Consider the following 18,404-nt stretch of genomic DNA (forward strand, 5'->3'; position numbering starts at 1 on the left):
CACCACAAAAGCTCTCTGTCTGAGAGCACCTTCATGATCATCAGAAGCAGCACCCAGGGGCCTGATTGGCCCAGGCCTCCAGGAATGGAAAGGGACCTGCAGGCAGAGGCGTGCTGCCTGACAGCCAGCCCATGCCAGCCTGGAAACGCTACGACACCAGGTCTCATGTACATTTCAACACAGACAATCCTCACAGACACAACAAACAGTGCCCTCCTCGTAAAGAGTGCTTAGTAAATATTTGCCAAATGAATGAATCCAAGACACGGCCTGCCCACTGGCCACTCTCTGCAGTGCGGACATTCCATTCTTCTCCCGTGAGAACACACAGGCTTCCAGGCTTGGAGTGGAGGGTATATCCTAAAAATAGAGGGAGGCGGCCGGGCGCGGTGCCTCAGGCCTGTAATCCCAGTACTTTGGGAGGCCAAGGTGGGCAGATCACCTCAGGTCAGGAGTTTCAGACCAGCCTGACCAACATGGAGAAACCCCGTCTCTACTAAAAATACAAAATTAGCCAAGGTGGTGGCACATGCCTGTAATCCCAACTACTCAGGAGGCTGAGACAGGAGAATCACTTCAACCCGGGAGGCGGAGGTTGTGGTGAGCCAAGATCGCGCCATTGCACTCCAGCCTGGGCAACAAGAGCAAAACTCCGTCTCACAAAAAAGAGGGAGGCCTCCTTCCTAGGAGAGGCAGAAAGTGGAGGACAGCTCATGTGAACCCACTGCTCCTCCCTCTCCACGCTCCAATCCCTATAAGCTCCCACCAGTGACTCTGAACAAGGACAGACCAAGAAACGGCACTAACTCTGGGCAATGGGCCCGTCTGTTTCACTATACTGAGCGGAAAGCAATCCCAAGAGACCAAGAGAAAGACGTGATCTCATTCACAGACTCACTGCAGCTGAGCCTCAGATCCCGCCATGCACCAGAACCTGTGCTGGCCCCAACACCTCATATAAACCTGGTGACTGCTGGCTCCTTCCCACTGTAAGTGACAAGTGTGGCACAACAGCAAGTCCAAGGGAAACAAGGCTGGCCGCAGCCCTGGCACTTGACACCAGCCCTTGGCAGAACCAGCCAGCCAGCCCAACTTGCACTCAGGTCCGTTTGTCTAGTACAGGGTCAGAAAGCCTTTTGTGTAAACGGCCAGAGAGTAAATATTTGGAGCTTTACAGGCCAGATGGGCGCTGTCACAACTACCCAGTTCTGCCGCTGCAGCATGAAAGTGACCACAGACAATACACAAATGAATGAGTGTGGCTGTGTTCCAACAAAATTTTATTTACCAATACAGAAATTTAAAGTTTTCATAAGTCACAAAATATTATCTTTTCTCTCCCCCAATTATTTGAAAATGTAAAAACCATTCTTTCTTAGCTCACAGGCCACACCATAACAGGTGGTAGGCCAGATTTGGCCTGCAGGCCAGTCGGCCAAGCCCTGAATCGGCAGACAGAGCTGCTTGGGGCCCTGTGTGGGTAGGAGGACACTGCCAGTGAGGCCAAGAAGGCCCAGACCAGACCTCTCCATGCTCTCCTCACCAGGCCTCTCCACGCTCTCCTCACCAGGCCTCTCCACGCTCTCCTCACCAGGCCTCTCCACGCTCTCCTCACCAGGCCTCTCCACGCTCTCACCAGGCCTCTCCACGCTCTCCTCACCAGGCCGCTCCACACTCTCCTCACCAGGCCCTCCTGACATGCCCATAGCTGGGGCAACAAAAACAAGAGCTGGCTCTGACATGGAGGCCAAGGAAAGGCAGCTCCACACCAACTCCATGGCACAAAAAGCTGTGGCATGTTGGGGCCCATTTACTATTGCTGCCACAACCATCTCCCCATAAACCTTACCAGCTCCTGTTCCAAAGGACCTGTCCCCAGGTAGAGGGATGCCATCACAACCCGCCTCTTGGCCACTCTTATCTGCCCCTGAGAGAGGAGAAAAATTCAAAATTCAAATTCATTATTTTCATGGTTCACTAAGAAAACAGAACCCTTTGACCTGGGAGGCAAATCCCACTCCAAGCTGAACTATGTCTTCACCAATTAACATTTAAAGCAAGCTCGAAACGTGTATGGTAACCTCCCAAATAAGGTCCCACAATCCTAAATGAAAATACTCAGCCTGCGAAGTAAAGCTCAGTCTAGGCCAACTATAAAATGCAACACGGCCATTAAGAAGAATGAAGGAGGCCGGGCGCGGTGGCTCACGCTTGTAATCCCAGCACTTTGGGAGGCCAACGCGGGCGGATCACGAGGTCAGGAGATCGAGACCACGGTGAAATCCCGTCTCTACTAAAAATACAAAAAATTAGCCGGGCGCCTGTAGTCCCAGCTACTCGGAGAGGCTGAGGCAGGAGAATGGCGTGAACCCGGGAGGCGGAGCTTGCAGTGAACTGAGACTGCACCACTGCACTCCAGCCTGGGCGACAGAGCAAGACTCCGTCTCAAAAAAAAAAAAAAAGAAGAATGAAGGAAGGCTGGGTGTAGTGGCTCACGCCTATAATCCCAGCACTTTGGGAGGCCGAGGCAGGCAGATCACTTGAAGCCAGGAGTTCGAGACCAGCCTGGCCAACATGGCGAAACCCTGTCTCTACTAAAAACATAAAGATTAGCCAGGCCATGGTGGCGCGTGCCTGTAATCCCAGCTACTCAGGAGGCTGAGGCAGAAGAATCACTTGAACCCAGGAGGCAGAGGTTGTGGTGAGCTGAGATCACGCCACTGCACTCCAGCCTGGGCAACAGAGCAAGATTCTGTCTCAAACCTGCCCTCTCTACCTTCTACCCATCAGTTTTCACTGTCCATACTGAACACGAATCACTCTTGAAACGCAGACGGACAGGTATATAGTCACATGAGCAGAACACACCAGTGCCCCAAGATGATACCCCAAATCAGTCCTAACAGCCAGGGGTCTCTTCCTAGCAGCCCCACCCCAGAAAAGGAGGCAGGGGTACAAAGAATGGCAGCGCTGGCCGGGCGCGGTGGCTCACGCTTGTAATCCCAGCACTTTGGGAGGCTGAGGCGGGCGGATCACGAGGTCAGGAGATTGAGACCACGGTGAAACCCCGTCTCCACTAAAAATACAAAAAAAATTAGCCGGGCGTGGTGGCGGGCGCCTGTAGTCCCAGCTAGTCGGAGAGGCTGAGGCAGGAGAATGGCGTGAACCCAGGAGGCGGAGCTTGCAGTGAGCCGAGATTGCGCCACTGCACTCCAGCCTGGGTGACAGAGCGAGACTCCGTCTCAAAAAAAAAAAAAAGAATGGCAGCGCTACCATAGGTCAAACCCCCAAAAGATACATAGGAGACCCAGGTGAGAGGGAGGCAGCTTCACATCTACCTGCTTCCCTATCAGAAGGAACATCACAGCCCACCCTGCATCGTCAACACAGGAAGACAGGCAACTTGACTAGACAGAAACATGAACAATCACTAGGAAAGGCTTCCGGACAAGGAAAAAACAAAGCAACTTCCCAAGGCTGCTATTTCCTTTGTTTTGTTACCAACTAAAACAGATGTTTGTGGGGGTGATGGTTATAAAGAAAGGGAAAAATTAAATAAGGCATAAGACAATTTAGTTCAGGCAACCAAAGCGTATCTGACTGTTTACTACAGGACACCAGGCCCTACAGCTGTAATGAAGGCATGGGGACCAGGCAGAAACCAGCACTGTCCTCCCTTCTCGCTGTGCGCCCTGGGAAGTAACACGTGCTATTCAGTGTGACACAAACCAGGAGAATCTGCCCACGCTTCAGCCTAGATGGCAGGGAAAGGAGGCCCTGGGGTCTTCTTGGCCTGCTGAGGCAAGCCTCTCTGCCCCTTCCTGTTCTCTGCAGGCCCACCATCCTCAGGCAGGGCCCGACCTCCTGGCCAGGGGATCACTATGTGGAGCCAGTCAGTCATCCTCCCAGAGTTGATTAGGACAGAGAAAATTGCCTTTGAAAAACCTGTTTCTTCAGGCTGGGCAAGGTGGCTAATGCCTGCAATCCCAGCACTTTGGGAGGCCAAGGGAGGCGGATCACCTGAGTTTGGGAGTTCGAGACAAGCCTGACCAACATGGAGAAACCCTGTCTCTACTAAAAATATAAAATTAGCCAGGCATGGTGGTGCATGCCTGTAATCCCAGCTACTAAGGAGGCTGAGGCGGGAGAATCACTTGAACCCAGGAGGCGGAGGTTGTGATGAGCCAAGATCGTAGCCATTGCACTCCAGCCTGGGCAACGAGAGCGAAACTCCATCTTAAAAAAAAAAAAAAGAAAGAAAAGAAAAACCTGTTTCTTCAAGCCAAGGAGAAAATCAAGTAGGAGCAAAGAGCCAACAGTTGCAGCATCATTCGGTACAAACAAGGATGCCCAGGACAGGTGAGCAGTACAGGGAGGCGGGTGAGAGGGGAGAACAAAAGGACACGCCTGTGTGCACACACAGAATGCATTCTGAATGAGCCAGCCAAGCTAAGTGTGGATCAACAAACAGAACAAAAGCACAAAAGGAGAGAAAATGGGCAGGCACTCAAATGAGTGAGAGTTCATTTTCTGCACAAAGGTGAGTCTCTACCCAGATTTCCTATTGTCTCTCAGCATTCTGCCTGCTTGCCTGGCCCCATCAGACCTTCATTCTTTTTTCTTTTTTTTTTTTTTTTGAGACAGAGTCTCACTCTGTTGCCCAGGTTGGAGTGCAATGGCGCGAACTTGGCTCACTACAACCTCCACCTCCCGGGTTCAAACGATTCTCCTGCCTCAGCCTCCTGACTAGCTAGGATCACAGGTGTGTGCCACCCTTCTGTATTTTTGGTAGAGACAGGGTTTCACCATGTTGACGAGGCTGTTCTCGAACTCCTCACCTCAGGTGATCCACTGGCCTCAGCCTCCCAAAATGCTGGGATTACAGGCGTGAGCCACTGTGCCCGGCCTAGACCTTCATTCTAGTATCATTGCTAATACAAACTCAGAGTTCATGCTGTTAAAAATTAGTGTTGAATTACTTCATTCCAATTAGCAGTTTAACCAGAATAACCAGATGTGGCACGTAAACCTGAGTAACATGTTGAAAGCTGAACCCACCAAATGCAAAACTTACATCACTACCAGGAGAGGAAAGGCACACGCTTAAGACAGAGTCCCTAAAGAACCAAGACTACAAGCCTTAGACCCAGGATGTCTAGATTCCCAGTTACTTTGAAAGGCCTCTTCATGCATATCAAATCGCACCCACGAGTTTTTACTTCCTACTACATCTACCAAGATGACACTACTGTGTTTGGAGATGATTCCCGGGTTAGGGGTCCATCATACACAGACTAGATAAAGATGCCCTCCTCCCCTGTCATCTTTAGCAAGGACATACCCATGTGACCCACGGGTCCTCAGTCCTCACTAACCTCCCTTCTCGTGGTCCGCAACTTCTCCATGGAAGAAAAGGAATCAGTGTGCCCATAAGAATCAAAGTCTAGGCTGGGCGTGGTGGCTCACGCCTGTAATCCCAGCACTTTGGGAGGCTGAGGCGGGCGGATCACCTGAGGTCGGGAGTTCAAAACCAGCCTGGTCAACACGGTGAAACCCCGTCTCTACTAAAAATACAAAAAATTAGCCAGGCGTGGTGGCGGATGCCTGTAGTCCCAGCTACGCAGGAGGCTGAGGCAGGAGAATGGCGTGAACCCGAGAGGCGGAGCTTGCAGTGAGCCGAGATTGCGCCACTGCACTCCAGCCTGGGCGACAGAGCGAGACTCCGTCTCAAAAACAAAAAAAAAAGAATCAAAGTCTAGGCCCGTGGCCGCACATGGTGGCCAGTACTTTGGGAGGCCGAGGCAGGAGGATCACTTGAGCCCAGTGGTTCAAGACCCGTCTGGGTAACATAGTGAGACCCCTTCTCAAAAATAACAAAATAATAAAAATAAGGTCTAGGTCCTTGTTCTCTCTGTTGCCTTCTCAGAGCTTCTCCACCTGAGACACTGGCCCCACAGGCAAGTTTCTGACTGTGGCTCAGCTCAACCATCTATGAAGCTGAAACCTGACAGGTGAAACCCAGAAGGAATAAGCTTGGGCAACTATCAAAAGTTTCTAGACTAGAAAGCACTCAGGACTCACCAACCTGATCCCCCAAAAACTCTAACTCAAACTTCTTTCCTTTAGATACAACTTACCTTCATGAGCTCAAAAAACTCTGCCGGGGAAGAAAGCACCCTGACGTGAGAACTGGAGACTCCAAATTCTGGAACCAGGTTTCTGATCCACTGGAACCGGTGCACACCTTCTGGACACAGGCAGCAAGGTGGGGAGGTGACCTGGGGAACAGCTGGGGACAGCAAGGGAGCCAATAACAGCCATGGTGACCTGGTTAAAGAAATATGCAACTGGGTCACACCTCAAATACTTCTGCAGAAGCCCCCCTCAGTTACTGGGGGGTAAAGAGGGGCTGGGAGATGGGTGTGTTGCTTGTGTTATGAATGTCAGATTTTCTAGAACATTTTAAAAAGTGAGCCCAACTCAAGCTCTGCTAAAGGATTTTTCCTTCAGCCCCCTTTCCTCTTATTCCTTAAAGAGCCTACTAACTGAGCAACTTGAGTAGTGTCAATACCTATAGATAAATCCCAAACTTTAATTCCAAACAACTCAGGAGCCAAATTTAGAGTATCCACAAGTAAACTCATAAAAGCTACCACATGGTTAGCTACCACACGGCAACCTTCTAATGAATCTACCTCAAAAATATTTGCCTGCAGCCACCACTAAAAGACACCTAGCAGAAGGGTAAGTCTGGCAGAAGTCTGATGATTACAGCCCAGACGCCCCGCTTTATGACTCATGAGATAAACAAGATTTCTATTCAAGGAAGCACCCAGAAAAAGACACTTTTCTCTTTAAAAATCCAATTTATGCCGAGCATGCTGGCTCAGGCCTATAATCCTAGCACTTTGGGAGGCCAAGGCAGGACGATTGCTTGAGTCCAGGAGCTCAGGACCAGCCTGAGCAATATAGCGGGACCCAGTGTATACAAAAAATTGTTTAGAATTAGCTGGGCAGGCTGGGCGCAGTAGCTCACACCTGTAATCCCAGCACTTTGGGAGGCCAAGGCAGGTGGATAACCTAAGGTCAGGCGTTCGAGACTAGCCTGACCAATATGGTGAAACCCCATCTGTACTAAAAATACAAAAATTAGCCGGGCATGGTGGTGTGTGACTGTAGTCCCAGCTACTCGGGAGGCTAAGGCAGGAGAATTGCTTGAACCAGGGAGGTGGGGGTTGCAGTGAGCCGAGATCGCACCACTGCACCCCAGCCTGGGTGACAGAACGAGACTCTCTCTCAAAAAAAAGTTACCTGGGCATGGTAGCACAAACCTGTAGTCCCAGCTACTCAAGAGGCTGAGGCAGGAGGATCTCCTGAGCCCAAGAGTTCAAGGCTGTTCTCCCAGCTATGATCACGCCATTGCATTCCAGCCTGGGTGGCACAGCGAGACCCTGTCTCAATCAATCAAAATCAGACTCGGAAAGAAAAGCTGGAGCAGGGAGAGACAGGAGAAAATGAGCTCCTCTCAAGAGTGATGATGAGCCGTGGCCGGGCACAGTGGCTCACGCCTGTAATCCCACCACTTTGGGAGGCCGAGGCGGGCAGATTACCTGAGGTCAGTAGTTCAAGATCAGCCTAGCCAACATGGTGAAACCCCATCTCTACTAAAAATAAAAATACAAAAAAATTAGCCAGGCATGATGCAGATGCCTGTTATCCCAGCTACTCAGGAGCCTGAGGCAGGAGAATCACTTAAACCTGGGAGGCGGAGGTTGCAGTGAGCTGAGATGGTGCCACTGCACTCCAGCCTGGGCGACAGAGCAAGACTCCATCTCAAAGGAAAAAAAAAAAAAAAAGAGTGATGATGAGCCATACCCTTCACCATCAGACACATCCTGTTTGGTGGGGTCACACACCATCTCTGGCCAGTGTTAGCTCGACCACATAAAGCTGCACCCCTGGCAGACTCCACACTCCACTGAGGCCAAGGCTGAAGGAGATGCATTTCTGCCCACAGAACTTCATTTCTGCTGCTCAATGACTAAAAACCTGCGGGAGACGGGGGTGGAGGGACTGCACACCCAGAGCCCCACACAAACCTGACCTACTATGAATCCTAGTCCTGCAAACAGCAGCAGGAAAATCTACTTCAGTGTGTGACCTCAAGAGGGACTTGGGGGAGAGGACGCTCAAACATCCCAAGGCCTGAATGGCCACAAATTCCAGGAAGATGATTTCACTCACTTGCTTCATGATAAAGCCCTCAATCTTCCCAGGCTTCGTAAATGTCCCTGCACAGACACCAGATGGCCCACAGCTGCGCTTCCCAGAAAGCCCACCGGTCTGTCACTGCCAATTCACTGCCACAAAAACCTTAGTCAACAGCAGAAGGTGCTGGCTCTGTGGATCCTGGAAGTCTTCGACTGGCCGTGGCCACCCAGTGCAGAGGTGGGAAACAGCTGTTCTCCCCTACTGTCTCTAGAGGGGGTGATAACACTCACAGGCATCAGCTTGCAGATGAAGGGCCTAGATGTGTAACGCAGGGCGTGCTGCCTGGGTTTCCCAAATCCTGGGCCACCCTCCTGCAAAGCTCAAGAGAGGAGAGTGAAGGACCCTTCAGGGCAGCAGAAACCACCGGACAATGGGAAAGGTGCACAGCGACCCATCAACCCGAGGCCCCAAGGGGCCTAGAGTCTCATATTCACTAATGAAACATGGTCTGTCGGGGGGGGCGGGGGAACAGGCAACAGCAGAATAAAATCAATGTCTCCCCTGCCTCACAGCACTTCTGCCATCTCTCAGACCATCCAAAAATCAGGTGTAACCTGTACTGCTCCAGGTCATGTGGTCAGTCCACACACGGCCTTCAAAGAAGCTGAGAGCCACAGCCCAGCACAGTGGCTCATGCCTATAATCCTAGCACTTTGGGAGGCCAAGGCAGGCAGAAAACTTGAGGTCAGGAGTTCGAAACCAGCCTGGCCAATATGGTGAAACCCCGTCTCTACTAAAAACACAAAAAAATTAGCTGGGTGTGGTGGCACATGCCTGTAATCCCAGCTACTTGGGGGGCTGAAGCAGGAGAATTGCTTGAACCCAGGAGGCGGAGGTTGCAGTTAGCCAAGATCGCACCACTGCATGCCAGCCTGAGTGACAGAGAGAGACTTCGTCTCAAAAAAAAGGGGGCCGGGCGCGGTGGCTCACGCCTATAATTCTAGCACTTTGGGAGGCCGAGGCAGGTGGATCACCTGAGGTCAGGAGTCCAAGACCAGCCTGGCCAACATGGTGAAACCCCGCCTCTACTAAAAATACAAATATTGGGTAAGGCGTGGTGGCCATGGTGGCTCATGCTTGTAATCTCAGCACTTTCGGAGGCCAAGGTGGGTGGATCATGAGGTTAGGAGTTCAAGAACAGCCTGGCCAATATGGTGAAACCCTGTCTCTCTAAAAATACAAAAGTTAGCCGGGCATGGTGGCACACACACCTGTAGTCCCAGCTACTCAGGAGGCTGAGGCAGAAGAATCACTTGAACTGGAACTGGGAGGCGGAGGTTGCAGTGAGCTGAGATCCTGCCACTGCACTCCAGCCTGGGCAACAGAGCGACACTCCATCTCAAAAAAAAAAAAAAAAAAAAAAATTAGCCGGCCGTGGCTGAGGCAGAACTGCTTGCACCTGGGCACCAGGGGTTGCAGTGAGCCGAGATCACACCATTGCACTCCAACCTGGGTGAGAAAGGAAGACTGTCCCCCCGGAAAAAAAAAAAAAAAGGAAGAAGAAGAAGAAGAAGAAGAGGAAACACTCCTTGGCACATAGCAACCCAGGAGAGGGCAAGTTCAACTTAACCCTCAACAAAGCCATCATGTGAGCACATATGACATACCATGGAGGGTACAAATGAAGAACCAGGCAGTCTCTGCCTCCCACAACCTTGGTAGCCTCACAGACTTACACACCTGACATTATCTAAGAACACAAGAAAAGACGCTAAAATTAAATCAGTGTCCAAATAGACAGTGCATGTGCTTCAAGGCATCAAAAAGGGGAGCTGGTGATGCCTGGGCTACTGGGAAGGTTCTGCAGCATTCTCCTCCAGTGGCCTCAAAAAGCTGGTAGGATTCAAACAAGGAATGCAGAGGCCGGGCGCGGTGGCTCACGCTTGTAATCCCAGCACTTTGGGAGGCTGAGGCGGGCGGATCACGAGGTCAGGAGATCGAGACCACGGTGAAACCCCGTCTCTACTAAAAATACAAAAAAATCAGCCAGGCGTGGTGGCGGGCACCTGTAGTCCCAGCTACTCGGAGAGGCTGAGGCAGGAGAATGGCGTGAACGTGGGAGGCGGAGCTTGCAGTGAGCCGAGATTGCACCACTGCACTCCAGCCTGGGCGACAGAGCAAGACTCCATCTCAAAAAAAAAAAAAAAAGGGGGGGGGGCGGGGAGGATGTTTCAGGCAGGAAGTGTGAAGGGACGTAAGCAGAAGAAACTGGGCTGAGTGAAGTGGCTCACACCTGTAATTCCAGCACTCTGGAGTCTAAGGCAGGAGAATCGCTTGACACCAGGAGCTCCAGACCAGCCTAGGCAACATAGCAAGACCCTGTCTCCAGAAAAAATAAAAAAATAAAAAAAATAATTAGCCAGGCGTGGAGGCACGTGCCTGTAGTCCCAGCTACTTGAGAGGCTGAGGTGGGACGATCTCGTGACCCTAGAGGTCAAGTGCAGAAAGAAATAAACAGGAACAAGACCACTTTCAGCAGAAAAACCCAAGAGGGCCTCAACAGTCCAGAGAAAACACACACACACACACACACACACACACACACACACACACACACACACACACAGTGCCTACACAGGTGTCAGGGTTCACCTATCACCTCCGTCCTACCTGCAGAGACCCACTTTGGCAGGTACAGAGCTGATGAGCCCAGAGGCCCTGGGGTTATCCTAGGCAGGTCTCCTCCTTACCAGGCAGCTCTCACTGGGAATGTTCCACCAGGGCCTCAGGCCAAGAGTTCTTGAAGGCTTTTTTATGTTGGCTTCCTGTTTAATCTGTGTACTGACAGGTTTATTTTTGTTAGAGAGGAAAAGGAGCTGAAAGCCAACTATGTTTCATGGATACATTATGGAGGAGACTCAACCTTCAAGTGGCAATTTTAAACACCCAAAAAAGGAAGGTGCATAAGAAAGGAGCCGAGTGTTTTACACAGGTCGCCACAATGACAACATATGCCAAGGAGACCACATCTGGACTGGTGTCACTGAAAAAAACTGAATGGCCAGGCACGGTAGCATGTGCCTATAATCTCAGTGCTTTAGGAGGCTGAGGCAGGAGGATCACTTGAGGCCAGGAGATCAAGACCAACTTGGGCAACATAGAGAAACCCCCTCTCTAGAAAAATTAAAAGCTAGGCATGGTGGCGTGCACCTGCAGTTCCAGCTACTAGGGAGGCTGAGGCAGGAAGATTGCTTAAACCCAGGCGTTCAAAGCTGCAGTGAGCCAAGATTGTGCCACTGCACTCCAGCCTGGGCGACAGAGTGAGACTCCACCTCAAAAAAAAAAAAAAAAAAAAAAAAAAAAAAGGCTGGGCACGATGGCTCACACCTGTAATCCCAACACTTTGGGAGGCCAAGGCGGGCATATCACCTGAGGTTGGGAGTTCAAGACCAGCCTGACCAACATGGAGAAACCCCATCTCTACTAAAAATACAAAATTAGCCGGGCATGGTGGCACATGCCTGTAATCCCAGGTACTCGGGAGGCTGAGGCAGGGAGGCGGAGGTTGCAGTGAGCCGAGATTGCGCCACTGCACTCCAGCCTGGGCGACAGAGCAAGACTCCATCTCAGAAAAAAAAAAAAGAAAGAAAGAAACCTGGGGAAAACAGAAGGCATTTCTCCCCTTTGTGGGGAGACGGTTTTCCACTTCGCCGTTCTGCAGCTGCGCGTGCTCTGCTTCATGGAAAACACTGGCACCCCTTGCCTTTCTCCTCAGCGCATGTCAACAGTGCCTGGAGGCCCTACCGAGCTCCCGCTTCTCAGAGAAGGGATGCCACTGAAGACAGGCAAACACTAGGGAATCACACCGTGGTCTACACTGCACCTTTAGACGTCCCTTCCACATCTTCTCCTGGTGTCACAGAACATGTGTTTCCCCCTAGAGCTGCGGTACTTACTGTCACCCACTACCAATGGGACACATGTAACAGGCCAACTTCTTTGGGTTTTTTCAAAACAGAGTATGTGGGACTTTGATGATGAAAGAGTACGGTAAAGCTGGAGGACTGTCCCCACTGAACAGGGCAGGAGTTGCGCTCTCCATATGGAACACAGGTTGGTAACTCTGTGTCCCTCAGAGGCGTGGCAGTCTGAAGGTCCAGGGGCCCTTCTTTAACCGTAAGGTAACACTCATGGTACAGACTCTGTGGCCTGGAGCCCATCCAAATCTGTACAAAACCATGAAAAAAGAAGTTTTTAAAAGAAACTGAGCTCTCTGGATTGCAATATTTTCAGAAACTACTTTTTGAGAACAACTCACCCTACCCCCTCAGTCACAAATATTTAAATGTAAAAAAGTGAACTGATGAGAAAAAGCAACAGTCATAACACTTCCTGAGAAAGGCTCCAGAAACTACAAGAAGGTACCGTACTTCCTGCAACCCTGGCAGCAGGCGGCCCTTCCTGACTAATGCAAGACCTAACCCCGAGTAAGGGAAATGAGTGTGGATTCCCGTAGGTTACAAAAGACCAACGGCCTGCTGAACTCCCATAACAAGTCCGGCACGAGAGGCCCAGCTGCCAGCATGCAGCTACATGCTGACTAGATGACTCTCCCCTTGGCTTAGCCAAAAGGAAGTCGATTACATTGGGGCCCAGAAATCCAAAATATATTTATAACCCACAATACAGCCTGGGTGGCCAAAAGCACCAGGCACATCAAGGTGCCTGACGAGAACCAATCGCATGTTCTACGACTCCAAAGGGCTTCAGCCAGCCTGACTCCTAGCACCCTCAAAATTGACCCGTTTACATAAATCAGATCACGCTATTACAAAGGGATTATCATTCAGACCATTTTAATCCCAGGCTGGTTTCTATTTGCCTACCAACAGACAACTGATTGAGTCTAATTCATCACCAACTATAATGTGCTCAGGGATACTCACGTTAATATTCACTTAAAGCTTCAACTGAGAAAGTCAGTCCGTTGTAAATCTTTTAATTCACTGCAAGATCAAATCTGAATTATTTGGGAAAACTATGCTTTGATTCTAAATATCCCCTTCCCATCCATTATACTGCTATAAATTAACCAAGAGATGGTTATACTAAACTCTGAAGAGTAAGGAAGACTGAATCTCAACATCACAAATTTCAAAGAAAAGTAACTTCTGGAAATCTGGTGGTCCCTAAGAGTAAAAACTACTTACACGTTGAACAAGTGACCTGCCACTACAACGTAAGAAAATCTAGGCCAGGCGCGGTGGCTCACGCCTGTAATCCCAGCCCTTTGGGAGGCTGAGGCAGGCGGATTACCTGAGGTCAGGAGTTCAAGACTAGCCTGATGGGCATGGTGGCACATGCCTGTAATCCCAGCTACTCGAGAGGATGAGGCAGGAGAATCACTTGAACCCGGGAGGCAGAGGTTGCGGCACTTCAGCCTGGGAAACAAGAGTGAAACTCCATCTCAAAAAAAAAAAAAAAAGAAAAGAAAAGAAAATCTAATTGAAAACAATCTGCTGGACACCTGTTTCCCTCTTATAACTCAGAGAAGTTAGGAACCCCTAACCCATCCAACACATACACTCACAAGCTCCTGGAACTGTGAAAAAGTTTCAAACATAAAGATGATTCTGCATGTATAGCTAAAACTGAAAATAGTTAAAAAGGAAAAAAAGTAAGCCACAGATAAAGATTTCCTTATATAGTAGGCAAGTTCAAGATTAGGAACTAATGCCCTCATGATACACTTCCCACTTGGTCTCATCTACTCCAAGTACAAGACTATTCTGTGTAGCCGGATGACTCAAAAAAAAAACCGTATCTGAAGCATCTGTCTCCCTCTCCTGAGCTCCAGTTCTGCCACAGTCAACTGGACACTGCACACATCACCTAGAGGAACCTGGATACTGATTAACATGACCCAAATGCACTTTATCATTATCCCCAAAACCTGAGCCTCTTCTTTACTCCCTGTTTTCATGAAATGTACCAACATCCATGTGCCCCATCAAGACTGACTCTAATCCAGTCCTCTTTTCTGCTCCCACTGCCCCTGACTTCATATAAAAGCCCCCACCATCTCAGGCTGAACCAGAATCAAAAGAAATATACATGGAATCTCAGAACTTGTCTTCCTGGGTCTCTGGCCCAGACTGGCTTGCTCCTAGCTCCTCTTCTTCCCTCCCTCCATCCCCTACTTGGTACCCCTAGTCAGCTCCTGGAAATGGTTTCAGTATTGGTGGGACCTCAGAATTGCCTTTCGCTGTAGTCTATGTCACTATCACTTCTTGAACATCCGCTCCCCCTCTTCTTCACCAAGCCTAACTACTCCGACCCCTCCTTCAAAACAGCTCTGAGCCACTGCACCAGGAAGCCTTCCATGACCTCTCCAAGGTACTGCCATGACCTTCTACCTACTTCTTGTAATTGTTTATGGGTCTGAGCATCTTGGAGATGGGGCTGTGTCTTTATCTTTGCTTCCTGAGTACCTAGCACAGCATAGCAGTGCTCAATACACACGATGAATAAATTAATGGATCCAGCAGTCCCTAATGATAATGAGTCAGATGCTAGCTTAAGAGGAAATGACAGTGCTTCTAAATCATTACTAGAAGTAATTTTAAGTAGAGTTCTCTGTCTCTGTGGCTGTCTCTATGCCTGAAAGGAAACCGTGGCAGTAAAAGGAACGTACCCTCACGAGGGTTCACTGGCCCTCCAACAGCTGACTCAGATCGACAAGCTAAAACCTAAAATAATTCAAGCTCATGACTGCACAGAACTATTATCAATGAATCAATGATCAGCGAGTTACAAGAAACCACATCATTCGGGGAATGAGAAATTGGGAGGTGCAACTGAATAATGGAGAAGAAATGAAAGTCAGCAGCCAATAAAGGGTGAACAGCCACAACAAACATGAATAACTCAAACACCAAGGCCACAACGAATCAGAAAAAAACTGCAAACCGAATAAGGCAAAAGGCTCAGAAACCTACACCACCACTCAATACCGGTCAAAGCATTTATCCTCAGTCCTACCATAGGCATTATTTCCGAGGATTACAAAGCAAGAACTTCTGTCTTAATGCCCAAGAAACTGAGTTGCTGGCTGAACTGTTGTCCCAGAGAAACAATTATCTCTCTCAGCTTAATGAAGAAGGATGCAGGCACACAAACTGCATCCACTCATACAATTTATAAAAAAGTTTAGAAAGTCAATTTAGGACCTATCTCCACTGCCACCACACTGCACTGCCCCTCCCACCACCAAAAAACAAAAAAGTGGCTGGGCGCAGTGGCTCACGCCTGTAATCCCAGCACTTTGGGAGGCCGAGGCGGGCAGGTCACAATGTCAGGAGATCGAGACCAGCCTGGCCAACATGGTGAAACCCTGTCTCTACTAAAGATGCAAAAATTAGCTGGGCGTGGTGGCTTGTGTCTGTAGACCCAGCTACTCTGGAAGCTGAGGCAGGAGAATCACTTGAACCCAGGAGGTAGAGGTTGCACTGAGCCGAGATCACACCACTGCACTCCAGCCTGAGCAACAAAACAAGACTCTATCTCAAAAAAAAAAAACAAAAAAAAGCACTCATGAGAGATTTTTTAAAATATTTGTGTCAACTGCCCCAACATCCTTTAGTAATCAATTCCAATGTTGAACAATGATTTATAATGAAGTGTTTTTCATATAGTTTAAACATATAGAGGGAAATGACAAAGTCACCTAAATCTTGTCTTAGAGGGTAGAACATTTTTTTGAAACTGTAGACCAAATCTCAGTGGTTTGATGGCAGGACGTAGAAGTCATCTGACTTCACCACCCAGAGATGAGCAGGTCTTTTATTAAACACTGAAAAAATGAAAATGCAAAAAATGGAGAGGCCATTTGTTTTACAGCCGCAGTCCTGCTGGGTTCACCAACGTGAAACTTAGCAGGTTTCCAAGAGCGTCATCCTGCCCTGATTCTATCACCTAAAAATTCCCCTAAATCAAATTTGAGTTTTCGATGAAAATCTTCCACCATAGAGCACTATGAAGCAAGCTCTTTTCTGTACCTAGAATCAGTACACGACTGGACCCCAGATCTCTGTACTAGATGTCTGACCCCTGGAGGTCAAATCTCACACAAGGAGTACAGGTACAGATAGAAAATCTAACACAATGCAACCTCAACTAAAGGAAGCAGTTCTAAGATTTTTTTTTTTTAAAGATCAAGTGTAAGACTCAATTAAGAAAACTATTTGCAGCCGGCACGGTGGCTCACGCCTGTAATCCCAGCACTTTGGGAGGCCGAGGCATGCGGATCACCTGAGGTTGGGAGTTCGGGACCAGCCTGACCAACATGGGGAAACGCTGTCTCTACTAAAAATACAAAATTAGCCGGGCGTGGTGGCTTATGTCTGTAATCCCAGCTACTCGGGAGGCTGAGGCAAGAGAATCGCTTGAACCTGGGAGGCGGAGGTTGAGGTGAGCCAAGATCCCGCCATTGCACTCCAGTCTGGGCAACAAGAGTGAAACTCCGTCTCGGAAAAAAGAAAAGAAAAGAAAAGAAAACTATTTGCACACAAGAGAATTTTTTTTTTTTTTTTTTTTTGAAACAGAGTTTTGCTCTTGTTGCCTAGGCTGGAGTGCAATGGGGCAATCTTGACTCACTGCAAACTCCACCTCCTGGGTTCAAGCGATTCTCCTGCCTCAGGGTCAGCCTCCCAAGTAGCTGGGATTACAGGCATGCACCACCACGCCCAGCTAATTTTGTATTTTTAGTAGAGACAGGGTTTCACCATGTTGGTCAGGCTGGTCTTGAACTCCTGACCTCAGGTGATCCACCTGCCTCGGCCTCCCCAAGTGCTAGAATTACAGGCGTGAGCCACCACACCCGGCCAAGAATTATTTATCCCCCTTTTTTAATATTAGCAAGCCTCAGGTCAGCATGTTCTTGGCAAATATTTCTTTTAAAAGACCACTGCCTGAACAAATTGCCCCAAAGCCTACTTCGTCATTTACATAACTTCAGTACTTTTCCAGAACACACGCCCTTTGAAATGTGTAAAAAGTGTTTCGAGTGGCTCCTCTTCCTATGCCTGAGTGTTACTAACGATTGCTTCACAGGTCTTTCTGGCAGGATGTGAGAAACACTGTATACACAAAATCCCAGCAAGGCTGATTCACTCACAGCCAGGATTACTTAAGGAAAAGACCCCTCTGAACTCTCCGACACTCACATCCTGGGGCCGAAACCATGATATAAACAGCCTCTGGAGCTTGACCGAAGCTCCCTGAATGCACACACAGCCCCTCTTTTAACGTGTGTGGCCGGGGCTCGCCACCAAGCACGGTGTACAGGGGGAGCAAGGACCGGCCAGGCTGAGCAGGAGGCCCGCCGGCTGGACCCGGCCGATAATGGCGCACGAGTCGCCCACCCTCCCTCAAGAAGGCCAGTGAAGAAGCACATAGGTCAGGCGCCGAGCCCCGAGAGGCAGAAGTGGGCCCGGGAACCGGGGAGGGACTCGCTGCGGATGCCCAGGACGCTGGGGCCGAGAGTTTGAGCGCCAGGGGGCCGGGCCGCAGCCGCGAGGGCTGCACTCTCAGCCCGGCCGCCTCTCTCACCTCCTGCGCTGGCGGTCCCGGTTCCTGCCGAGGCGGTCGGACAGGCGTCCCAGGAGCGCGGCCAGCCCTGGGCGGCCAGGCAGGAGGCCCAGCAGTCGCCTCCAGAACACGGGTCCCGCTGCCGCTGCCGCCGCCACCGCCATGGAGACTCACCGTTTCCGCTTCCGCTCCCGGCGCGCGCGAACTTTATTGACAAAGGCGAGCGCGGACACGGCGCAGGCGCGCAGGCGCGGAAGCCCTGGCTCGGGGAGAGCGGCCCAGCACCGCCCCCAAGCCTCAGTTTCCCCTCTGGGGGACACAGGCGAGGAACAGTGGTCGCGCCGCAGGAGGGGGTCGGAAGCCCTCTCGTTAAATCCGGAAGGGCGCCAGGTGGGCTGCATTCCTGCAGTGACTCGTCACAGGTCGCGGAGGAAAGGATGCGGCGCGGGGGCTCTAGCACCGTCACACTTGGCTCCAACTCACCCGCTGTCAAAAAAGCTTTTGTTTGTTTGTTTTGAGACAGAGTCTCGGTCTGTCTCCCAGGCTGGAGTGCAGTGGCGCGATCTTGGCATTGCAGCCTCGACCTCCCGGCCTCAGGGGATCCT

At 50.1% G+C, this 18,404-nt stretch overlaps 1 protein-coding gene across 2 annotated transcripts in view; it reads right to left on the reverse strand.

Moving 5' to 3' along the window:
• The window catches only part of PGS1 (phosphatidylglycerophosphate synthase 1), a 45,533-nt gene extending 27,522 nt beyond the window's left edge, over positions 1-18,011 (reverse strand). For both annotated transcript variants that reach the window (XM_030827211.1, XM_030827212.1), the window contains exons 1-3: positions 17,821-18,011; positions 6,138-6,327; positions 1,850-1,927 (exon numbers count right to left, since the gene is read on the reverse strand). In XM_030827211.1, coding sequence (XP_030683071.1) covers positions 1,850-1,927; positions 6,138-6,327; positions 17,821-17,963 — 411 coding nt within the window. In that variant the 5' untranslated portion in view covers positions 17,964-18,011. The remainder of the gene's footprint in view (positions 1-1,849; positions 1,928-6,137; positions 6,328-17,820) is intronic.
• Between the last annotated feature and the right edge of the window lie 393 nt (positions 18,012-18,404).

This window comes from Nomascus leucogenys, chromosome 14, assembly GCF_006542625.1.
Source record: "Nomascus leucogenys isolate Asia chromosome 14, Asia_NLE_v1, whole genome shotgun sequence".
Classification (NCBI taxonomy): Eukaryota; Metazoa; Chordata; class Mammalia; order Primates; family Hylobatidae; genus Nomascus; species Nomascus leucogenys.